Below are 12,454 nucleotides of genomic sequence, written 5' to 3'. Positions count from 1 at the left end.
TGATAGGAATTTTGCCATGGGACCTGTTATTTCTATGTATGCCCTTGCTCAGGAGCATTATTATAATAAAGGGGCAGTGAGGGTCAACTCAATATCATAAGTAGACACAATGGGGGAATCATTATTTTAACCCCTTAATGTCTATGGACGTGCACAGTCCGTCATGGCAGGAGGTAACTTTTAGCACCATGACGGACTCTGCACGTCCTGCCTTTGTACTGTTACTGTGTGTAAACACGCAGTTTCAGTTCAGTGCCGACAGCTGTCTATGACAGCTGAGAGGCACAGGAAGGGGGGCAGGGACCCTTGCACTTGGTCCCTGCACCCACAGCGCTGTGATTGGTCGGTCAATCAGACAGACCAAACACAGCATTGATCAGCAAGAGAAGCTGAAATTTGAGCTTCTCCTTGCCTGATCAGTGTAGGAGCTCAGCGCTGCAGTGACTGAGCCTCCTGCACTGACAGCTGGGAGCGGAGCCCCCACCGCCCCTGGCTGTTAACCCCCTCACTGCTGCGAACGAGCGTGATCGCAGCATTCAGAGGGGGAGGCAGAGGGTAGGGGGCTCCCTCTGCCTCAGGTCGGCGTCCCTGCGATGTAATCGTGGGACCCGACCTGTGCCATGATGACCCGGAGGTGTCATGACAACCTCCGGGTCATTTACTTACAGAGAGCTGGTGAAATCATGCTCACAGCATGGTGTCAGCAGCTCTCAGCATTGGTATAATGCATTACAATGCTGGAGCATTGTAATGTATTATACCTAAAGCGAAAGTGAAAGTCCCATACAGGGACAAGGTAAAAAAAAATGTAAAAAAAAATTCAAAAATAATATTAAAAAAATCCCCTAAAAATTACACATTTTTATGTAAAAAAATTAAAATAAACAAAAAAATACACGTTTGGTATCGCCACGTCCGTAAAAATCCCATCTATAAATGTATCACCTTAGTTAACCCGTTCAGTGAACGCCATAAAAAAAACACAAAAAAGTAGCAAATTATACTTTTTCCAAGCAGTATCATTATACCGCTTGGAAAAAGTACAATAACACGCGATCAAAAAGACGGATATAAATAAACATGGTACCGCTGAAAACGTCATCTTGTCCCACAAAAAACGAGCCACCATACAGCATCATCAGCAAAAAAATGCAAAAGTTATAGCTCGCAGTATAAAGTGATGCAAAAATAATTTTTCTGTAAAAGTTTTTATTGTGTAAAAAACACCAAAACATAAAAAAATATAAATGAGGTATCGCTGTGATCATAGTGACCCAAAGAATAAAGCTGCCATACTAATTTTACCACATGCGGAACAGAGGGGGAAAAAAAAAAAGCATTCCTAAATTGCTGGTTTTTGCTCATTCAAAAAATGAACAGAAAAATCATTATAGAAAGCGATCAAAAAACGTTATGTGCCCGAAAATGGTACCAATAAAAACGTCAGCGCTTCCCGCAAAAATCAAGCCCACACATGACTCTGTCGGCCGAAATATGGAAAAATTATAGCTCATTGAAGATTATTTTTGTGGAAAAAATATGATTTTTTAATTTTACGGCTCTACGTTATAACCTTCTGTGAAGCCCTTGGAGGTTCAAAGTGCTCAACACACATTTAGATAAGTTCCTTGAGGTGGTCTAGTTTCCAAAATGGGGTCACTTGTGGGGGGTTTCCACTGTTTAGGTACATCAGGGGCTCTCCAAACGCGACATAGTGTCCGCTCTCGATTCCAGCCAATTTGACATTCAAAATCTCAAATGATGATGATGCTCCTACCCTTCTGAGCACTGCCGTGCGCCTAAAGATTGGTCTTCCTCCACACATGGGGTATCGGTGTACTCAGGAGAAATTGCGCAACAAATATTGTGGTTCATTTTCTCCTCATACCCTTGACAAAATAAAAAAAATTGTGTCCAAATAAAAATTTTTGGGAAAAAAAGTTAAATGTTCATTTTTTTCCTTCCACATTGCTTCAATTCTTTTGAAGTACCTAAACGGTTAATAAACTTCTTGAATGTGGTTTTGAACAACTTGAGGGGTGCAGTTTTTAGAATGGTGTCACTTTTGGGTATTTTCTGTTATATTGACCCCCCAAACTCACTTCAAATGTGGTGTGGTCCCTAAAAAAAATGGTTTTGTAAATTTTGTTGGAAAAATGAGAAATCGCTGGTCAACTTCTAACCCTGATAACTTCCTAAGAAAAAAAATTTTGGTTCCAAAATTGTGCTGATGTAAAGTAGACATGTGGAAAATGTTATTTATTAACAATTTTTTGTGACATATCTCTCTGAATTAAGGGCATAAAAATTAAAAGTTTGAAAATTGCAAAGCTTTAAAAATTGTCGCCATATTTCCATTTTTTTCATAAATAAGCGCAAATCATATCGAAGAAACTTGAAGTGCAATATGTCACGAAAAAACATTCTCAGAATCAGCGGGATACGTTTAAGCGTTCCAGAGTTATAACCACATAAAGTGACAGTGGTCCGATTTCAAAATTAAGGCCTGGTCTTTAACTTACAAAATGGCTTGGTCGTTAAGGGGTTAAGGAAAGCAAAAGGCATTATTATCATAACAAAACACAAGCGGTATTTTTATTATTATAAGGAGGTACAGGGTCATTATTATAAGGGGTCAAGGGAGGTGTTATTAAAGGAGGTATACAGTAATTATCATAAGGCATCACAAGGACATTATTACTGTATGGCATAGACAAAATGAGTGGCAACAATCAGCGAGAAAGCTACTGCTGAGAACCTGCACAATACACACATTTATGGTATGCAGAGCACTGCTATAGACATGATATTACCATTATAAGGTCACTGTATGGTGATAATATAAGTCTTAGTACAGCAGTTTTGGTTAAAGGGGTCATACTGCACCAAAGAATCCCGACAGTGTGCTCTATGAGGATTCAGAAGTCTGAAGCCACTACCACTGTGAGTGCCCCTAGTGCCATGACACCCAAAGCCTGCAACAGAGATTAGTGTTAGAAATGGGTTTATCATCTCTTCTGGCTAAATGTTTTCCAAATACAAAGACTGACTATTTAATTAATTGAACCAACTGGGAGAAAATGTAAGAGTTGTTTTGGTATAGCATTTTTCTTAACTCCCAGGGTGCTGTAGTTTAGGGAACTACGGAGCAAAACTGAAACACGGTGTCATTGATGGATTTAAAACTCAGCTCTGTACAACAATAATTGTTATGGCAGAAGAGGAGGTGGACTGTGAAGAACACTGACTCAAGCTGATGATGTCGCTATCAGAGGCTACATCTTCCCTCTGTGAAGAGTATTGTGACATATATTTCATTACATGCCCCAGTGTTATGCTTGCCAGAAGCAAAGTACGCCCCTCGTGACCTGGGGGTTACTATTGCACTGCAATTGCAGTTTTATGGGTAGTTTTTTTTTCTCTTACAGTATCACATTCATTGCATTGCCAATGCCATATTTTAACTTAATATACATTATACAAGTATAGCATTTACCCAAACCTGTAAAATTATGGAATCAGCCACAAATCAAGGCAGGGTTTATGTGAAGGCAAAAAATGCTAATGCACCACCAGCTTGCCCTGTAATATTGTTTCTCCATTTATGTTTCTCCGCTTTGATAATTTAAACAGACGTGCCAAACAGAAATACACTGTTAAATGTCTCAGTTTGTTCTAATAATTTGTATTCAAACTTTTAGCTAAAGGAAATTAATTACCTTGCCCAAAATGAAACATTTAGCAACCACAGATGCCAGGTGCAACACAGCCCCAGTACAGTTGTCAATTGGAACAATCAAACAGCTAATCAAAAAGTAAATTTTGTGTATAATGTTTTCAAATTTCTTTATTTTTGAAACACTATTTTCCTCCTGTCCAGAAAGCCAGATCAGAATGCTACATTGTTTGGTAGGTATACAACGTATGTAATGTACCGCGTCAGCCAGCAATATTATTGTGTAAGATATTTCTATTGAATTTGAGTACTAAAACTAAAATTATCATAACAAAACACAAGCGGTATTTTTATTATTATAAGGAGGTACAGGGTCATTATTATAAGGGGTCAAGGGAGGTGTTAATAAAGGAGGTATACAGTAATTATCATAAGGCATCACAAGGACATTATTACTGTATGGCATAGACAAAATGAGAGGCAACAATCAGCGAGAAAGCTACTGCTGAGAACCTGCACAATACACACATTTATGGTATGCAGAGCACTGCTATAGACATGATATTACCATTATAAGGTCACTGTATGGTGATAATAGAAGTCTTAGTACAGCAGTTTTGGTTAAAGGGGTCATACTGCACCAAAGAATCCCGACAGTGTGCTCTATGAGGATTCAGAAGTCTGAAGCCACTTAGACATTAACCTCAAGTCTGGACTGTACATGTGTATATACTGTATATGCTGGTAATATTTAGTTATGGTTTTCTTTTACTTGTCTGTTATGTTTCAATATAATTATTGCCGTATTATTATTCAACCTTTAAATAGTTGTATTATTAGAAAAATTGGTCTTCTAGTAAATCTTGATTACCGCCAGGCAGGGTAACAATACAGTAGTAGTAGATATTACCATCTGTGGCTGGGGGGTGAGGACAATTTCTTTCTATGTGTTTTCAAATATCAGGGCTGAATTTCAGTCCCAGTCCATTAGTGGATGTGCGTGTTTATATTTTGGCACTAGTCAGATCCTGTATTGTATCACATCTATACCAAGCCATGTATGCCTCTTTTTACTGGAATAGGAAGGTCCAGGAAAAGTCCACGAAAACAGTTTTGTGTTTCTCTGATTGAGGCTGTGCATACATACCAGGAGGACTCCACTATTGCATAAGAAATTAAATATGATAGCTAATCAATTAAACACTTAGTAGATGAAAATAAATCTTTATATTCCTTACCTTTGTTTTGAATCTAAGTTAAGAATTCCACCAACAGACCAGATAACTGAAAATAAACCGTAAGCCATGATCATATGTTTGACATCTTCCTTTGCTTTCTTGCTAATTGTATAAAAACTTGGAGACTCTGAGTCCTCTGAATCTTCAAGGATGCCATCTTCATTTTCCTTTTTTTCTTTTGCAGAGCTAAAATTATACAAAACAGTATGCAATGTCAAGTATATGCAATGAGTATACAGTATATGATGGAATGACGTTGCTCTGAAACGCCAAGCAAATTCATTCTGGCTACAACTCACCCTACAATCAGAAATAGCTGAAGTTAGCTTGGCACTTGCGCTGTAATGTTTTACGCTCTGCCTGCAGTAGAGCAGAGTAAATTGCTCCTGCGTGGACCTGTGAAGCTACTGCGCAGGCGCAAAATTTTATTTCGCTGTGTGGCTGACCCAAGATGTGTCATCCACATCAATCATAGCCAAATGGCGTAGATTAGGAGCACGGAGCACAGAGGAGGTACATATGCCATAAGGAGGATGCTCATCGGACCGGATCATCCTCAATTAAATACAGTGTGGAAGCAATTGAAATACTATTTTTGGGAGTATACAGGAGGAGTCAGGAGATGATTGACACATTTGAGGAATGTAGCGCAGGAGCAAATAAAGGTGGTGGCATTTGTTTAGAGACACAAAAACTGGTGGGAGATTCACTTTAAAAAATACTATGGTTGTAGTCATTAGATTAGAGAATATTGGTCTTTAATCCAGAAATGTATTTTTAAATAATATACTGTATATACTCTCAGAAATTTTTTTTTATTCCTAATAAGAAGCAATGAGTTTCCTTTGGTTTCATCTATTTCAGCACCTGTCTATATAATACCTCACAGCTCTCAGTGCATGTCAGACCAAATGAGAATCATGAGGTCAAAGGAACTGGCCAAGGAGACAGAATTGTGGCAAGGCACAGATATGGCCAAGGTTACAAAATAATTTCTGCAGTACTCAAGGTTCCTAAGAGCACAGTAGCCTCCATAATCCTTAAATGGAAGAAGTTTGGGACCACCATAAGTCTTCCTAGACCGGGCGTTCCAGCCAAACTGAGCAATCTTGGGAGAAGAGCCTTGGTGAGACAGGTAAAGAAGAACCCTAAGATCACTGTGGCTGAGCTCCACAGATGCTTTAGGGAGATGGGAGAAAGTTCCACAAAGTAAACTATCACTGCAGCCCTCCACCAGTCGGTGCCCCGACAGAAGCCTCTCTTCAGTGCCAGACATACGAAAGCCCTCACAGAGTTTGCTAAAAAAAACAACAGATGAAGGACTCCCAGACTATGAGAAGTAAGATTATCTGGACTGATGAGCCGAAGATAGAAATTTTTGTTGATAATTCTAAGTGTTATGTATGGAGAAAACCAAGCACTGCTCATCACCTGCCCAATACAATCCCAACAGTGAAACATGGTGGTGGTAGCATCATGCTATGAAGGTGTTTTTCAGCTGCATGGATAGTACAACTGGTTGCAATTGAAGGAAACATGAATGTGGCCAAGTACAGAGATATTGTGGATGAAAACCTCTTCCAGAGTGCTTTTGACCTCAGACTTGGTCAAAGGTTTACCTTCCAACAAGGCAATGACCCTAAGGACATAGGTAAAACAAAAAAGGAGTGGCTTCAGAACAACTTTGTGACCATTCTTGACACAAAAGTTCAAATTACCCCCTTTTGGCCCATTAAAAATAAAACAAATAAAAAATACATATTTGTTATCGCCACATTCAGAAAAGTCCAATCTGACACTTTCCATGAATTGTTCCTGGCCATAGTTGCTATTCCAGGTGTATTCAATGGAGTACATTTTAGTGCTCAAAAACAAGTAAAGAGAGTGGAATACCTTTAATTGTATATGATATCTGAGTGGGCACTTCTTTCTGCAAGAACTTATACTGGCTGGGTATGTTCTAGTGAGGCTGTGTACATATTACAATTTCTAAAAAGGCATACTGCGTCACCAGCAACTTGACTAGATGAGAGTTTGCTTGGCAAATCAGAGGATGACTGGGAGCATATACCTGGTACCTCAAAACACAATCAGGGATGGATATTTGCAGATGTAATGGAGAGAGAAGAGGAAAGGGTGCCTCCAGGCTGACAGAAAGATGAACATGAATAGATGGGGAAAGGGAAGGGGAAAGAGGACAAGTTTATGTCTGCTCTTATTGCTGGGCACCTTGCCTTTCCCAAAATGAGTAGGTTATGTCACTTCATGCGGTGAGAGTGAGATCTAGTTACTAGTGTATGCAAGCTGGGAATTCCAGGGATCATTTTCCACTTGCAGATCCTGAATATTGCCAAAGAATCACTGCCACCACTGTGACCAGACCTTTCAGGTGCTGTTGAGCTTCTACCAACATCACCTACTCCAGAGCTGACAGAATAGCATGCAGATTTAGACGTAAAGGATTTTTAAGCCGCACGTCACTTGTGCTTTGTGTCACGGAGGTTAACACCCTGCTCCCCTGATGATAGCCCCTCTTTTGCATCTATGTCTGGTTTATAGGTTTTGTCCACCACAGAATCATTATCATCATACCAGATTCAGCTGACAGTTGCCTCTGTGTGAGAATTGTCCTAATCTCCTTGCACCTCCCATTCCCCCCCTCACATCCAATTTCCAACTCCAGATTTGCCATAGCTCAGAGTACTACTACCACTGTGAGTGCCCCTAGTGCCATGACACCCACAGCCTGCAACAGAGATTAGTGTTAGAAATGGGTTTATCATCTCTTCTGGCTAAATGTTTTCCAAATACAAAGACTGACTATTTAATTAATTGAATCAACTGGGAGAAAATGTAAGAGTTGTTTTGGTATAGCATTTTTCTTAACTCCCAGGGTGCTGTAGTTTAGGGAACTACGGAGCAAAACTGAAACACGGTGTCATTGATGGATTTAAAACTCAGCTCTGTACAACAATAATTGTTATGGCAGAAGAGGAGGTGGACTGTGAAGAACACTGACTCAAGCTGATGATGTCGCTATCAGAGGCTACATCTTCCCTCTGTGAAGAGTATTGTGACATATATTTCATTACATGCCCCAGTGTTATGCTTGCCAGAAGCAAAGTACGCCCCTCGTGACCTGGGGGTTACTATTGCACTGCAATTGCAGTTTTATGGGTAGTTTTTTTTTCTCTTACAGTATCACATTCATTGCATTGCCAATGCCATATTTTAACTTAATATACATTATACAAGTATAGCATTTACCCAAACCTGTAAAATTATGGAATCAGCCACAAATCAAGGCAGGGTTTATGTGAAGGCAAAAAATGCTAATGCACCACCAGCTTGCCCTGTAATATTGTTTCTCCATTTATGTTTCTCCGCTTTGATAATTTAAATAGACGTGCCAAACAGAAATACACTGTTAAATGTCTCAGTTTGTTCTAATAATTTGTATTCAAATTTTTAGCTAATGGAAATTTACTTACATTGCCCAAAATGAAACATTTAGCAACCACAGATGCCAGGTGCAACACAGCCCCAGTACAGTTGTCAAGTGGAATAATCAAACAACTAATCAAAAAGTAAATTTTGTGTATAATGTTTTCAAATTTCTTTATTTTTGAAACACTATTTTCCTCCTGTCCAGAAAGCCAGATCAGAATGCTACATTGTTTGGTAGGTATACAACGAATGTACTGTACCGCGTCAGCCAGCAATTTTATTGTGTAAGATATTTCTATTGAATTTGAGTACTAAAACAATTGTAAAACTTTAATCTTATCCATTTTTTAAGGAGGAACTTGTCACCCAATTTTTCATGTTCATCTGGACATATACTGTAAGAGTGGCTGCAGAGATGAATAATATATACCATGTACATACTGTATATGTATATATACTGTCCTGACTATCCATTGACTTTGGTTTACACCATTCTGCTTCTGAGGCCAAAGTCACACTAGAGAGAAATACGGATGAGTGATAGGTGAGAAAAAAATCGCATAGCACTCGGACCAATGTTAATCTATGAGGCAGCTCCAATCATCCGCTTTTTTCTCACTTGTATTATACGTACGGGTGAAATCGCAGCATGCTGCGATTTTCACTGTATTAAGCCTGATACTCACCAATGCAAAAAAATGGATTACACATGGACCATATGTGTGACTTGTGAGAAATATGCACCGGAGTCCTTTACAGAAGCCAGCAATTAAGTGCGCTATAGTGTAAAATCACACTGACAGCTTACAATAGAATAGATAGAATACATGTGAACACAAAGTATAGGTATATATATATATATATATATATATACAGTACATATATAGTTTCTGAACTTTTTCCCATGCTGTCAGTTCACCGCGGGTCAGGCGGAGAGTCAGCGCAACCTAAGTGACGTCAGCGGTAGTCACTGAGGCTGCGCAGACTCACCGCCTGACCCACGGTGAACTGACAGCATGGGAAAATGTTAAGAAAATTTCCCACGCTAATGAGTTCATCTCCAGTCAGGCGGGGAGGCTGCATAGGCAGCTTTTCCTTCATTTCTCTGTGGTTTACAGCCGGGCCAGTCGCATTAGCACAGCTACCGGTTGTAAATTATTTAACCCCTTCAGATGTATTGCAGCATGGGACTTGATTTTTTTTTTACAGGAAAACAATGGCTTTGATTGATTGGGAGTGAAAAAAAGATGGAAAAAATGTGTTTTTATTTATTTCATTAAAAGTCTTTATTCTTAAGGTGTGTATTTGTTTTTTTTAACCTCTTTCAGACTAGTGGTTTAATAATGGATAGGTGTCTTATTGACACCTCTCCATTATTAACCAGGCTTAATGTCACCTTACAATAGCAAGGTGACATTAACCCCTTATTACCCCATATGCCACCCGCTACAGGGCAATGGGAAGAGAGAGGGTAAGTGCCAGAATTGGCGCATCTTATAGATGTGCCTTTTCTGGGGTAGCTGGGGGCAGATTTTTTTTAGCTGGGGGGGCCAAAAACAATGGTCCCTCTCTAGGCTATTATTTTCTGCCCTCAGTCACTGGCTTGCCCTCTCTGGTGGAGAAAATTGTGCAGAAGCCCATGCAAGATTTTTTCTGTGAATTAATCCTTTCATTTAATACCTACAGCTCCAAATTTTTGCACTCATACACTACTAACATTATTAGTGAGGGACATATATAAATCTAACAGATATGCAATGGTTTACTGAATGTAAACCATGTCTCATATCCTGTCAGGTTCTGCAATGATTTTACAGATGCCGACAATTGAATTTTCACCTATTCTGCTATCTATATCTCTATGAAATGTAAATATATATATATATATGTAAGTGTGTCAATTACACACACACATACATATATATATATATATATGTATATATATATATATATATATAGACTGTATATATGTTTTCACGAATATTTGAGGCCATGAATCCATTATATGTCCGTTTTGCAAGCCGGCGAGAAAATCTCGCCTTACAGAAGCCATATGAATGTTACATGGATGCTTAGATGCAAGAAAATCGCATCCTGGCATTGCACATGAATGACATACAGATCACTGTTCAGGGAACATTTCTGCAATTCTCGACCTTGTATAACGGACCGTATTTTTATACGTTAAGTGTGACTCCAGCCTGACAGTGCCGATGGGCCACAATCTGCCAGGCAACTACTTCTTGTTCATCAAATCATATCATCTTTAGAACAGTACTGCTGCTTAGTGATGAGCAAGAGTTCTTGACAATGCTTGATACTCGATTGAGGTTCGGGGTGTTCAGGTATGCTCATTACTTGATCGAGGGAGAATAGAGCAAAAAATCTGAAAAGGCTTGGAGACAACAAGCGACAACTTATTCATCTTCTATATATAGCATCTGGGATAATTTGGGGATAGCTTGTTAAAAAGCCTTTTTAATTATCTAAACATCTAGTTGAGAGGCCATTACTTTTTCACATGCAAAACAGTACAGTACACCTATTTTGTCTCCCTAATTTAAGTGATAATTTTTAGGCAGCTTATGAGAAGATCATTGCTTCTTTACTTTTCCCAAGTTAAAAGCTCCTTATACTCCCCAAACAGAGATAACCATTGCACCCAACCATGTGAAAATGCCACTGCTTCTTCCATTTGCACTGCTTGTCTAAAACCAAGAGCAGTGCATGCATCTGCCCCATTCCAATGAGGATAATCTTTAGACCATTTATACAATTTAAGTAGCCTAAAAAGTCTCATGTTGTTTTGTGTTGTTAAATGTACTGTTAGTTGCCTCTGGATACAATCCATTTTCCGATAGCCAGATAGATTAAATCATTTGCATATTAAAAGGTTGTATTTACATCAAAGAGCTCAAAATGTGTTCAGTAGACTTCAAGGGAAACACAGTGTTCTACAAATAACTTTCAGGCAAAAGGATGCTTTTTTAATTATGCAATGTCTGCAAATTTATAAGCAGCAAATCAAATGACTGGAGAAAACTTGGCATAGCCGGCAAATTACAATTTCAAATGATGGGCGTTTTTCTAAAAGTAACATTTTTTGCTAGAGATGAGTGAATATTTCAATATTTGGCTCGGATTACGATTGCCGTATTTGCAATATTCGCCGAACATAGCTGAACGCCATTAGAATCAATGGGAGTAGAGATGAGCAAATATGTTCGCAAATGATCATTAAACTTAAATTCGGCACGAATATAGTACAAAAATGGCACATTCGGATTCGGTGATCGTTTTCCGAACATATTGGCTCATCTCTATTCTTTACTATCTATAGGTCTTAAAAAATATATTTTCTTGTCAAATTTTGAATAAATCATTGATTATGGGTTTTTTTCTTCTAAAGAATCGGACATTTTAAGAAGTAGAAAAAAATTACCTGGGCACTGACACATCAAGTAGTTTCCATCAGTTTACTGATGGCAGTACCTTTCTTGCCGTGATGCAAGTCAGCTGAAAGAAGAGTCAAATTAAGGGGTCCTCGTTTCTTAATAATTTTGATACATATTACTCCAGTACTTTTCATCAAAACTGCTGTGCTAATCACCAGCCTTGATGATTTGAGGAGCCGTTTATTACAGACTCCTTGTGAGTTTACAGATATTTGATTATTATGCTCCTACAAAACTTCTAAAAATCTATCAATATTAGTCATTTAATGACCATAAATAGTATTTGGGGGCATATATAGTACTGATTGATTTATGTTATATTTTTGGTGAGGATGGATAAAGGTATTAAATCGACTAGAGTTATTCTTTCCAAGATTTTTTTTAATGTGCCAAGTGATATTAATACAGTGTTTTGCAAAGCCAACACGTTTCGGCAAACAAGCCTTATTCATGGTGAATGCTGCAAATTCAAAAAATGATCATTTCAGTTATAAAATGTTTGGAAACTGTAATGCATAATAATTTGGGTGGTTTGTCCAACAAAATGAGAATTACCATATTTTTCAGATTATAAGACACTTTTTTTCCCCAGTAGAGTGGGGTCACAGAAGGCAGGGTCATTGCTGCAGGAAGCTGTC

The 12,454-nt window shown here is 38.6% G+C and overlaps 1 protein-coding gene across 1 annotated transcript in view; it reads right to left on the bottom strand.

Moving 5' to 3' along the window:
- Nucleotides 1–12,454, bottom strand: part of LOC141060642 (dynein axonemal heavy chain 3-like) — a 2,648,786-nt gene that overhangs the window by 1,292,532 nt on the left and 1,343,800 nt on the right. The window contains exon 41 of the mRNA XM_073556958.1: nt 4,915–5,100. Coding sequence (XP_073413059.1) covers nt 4,915–5,100 — 186 coding nt within the window. The remainder of the gene's footprint in view (nt 1–4,914; nt 5,101–12,454) is intronic.

Source organism: Dendrobates tinctorius, unplaced genomic scaffold, assembly GCF_039654945.1.
Source record: "Dendrobates tinctorius isolate UK_male_01 unplaced genomic scaffold, ASM3965494v1 ptg000241l, whole genome shotgun sequence".
NCBI lineage: Eukaryota > Metazoa > Chordata > Amphibia > Anura > Dendrobatidae > Dendrobates > Dendrobates tinctorius.
The sequence above is the reverse complement of the archived record's forward strand: the minus strand, read 5'-3'. Positions and strand labels throughout refer to the sequence as shown.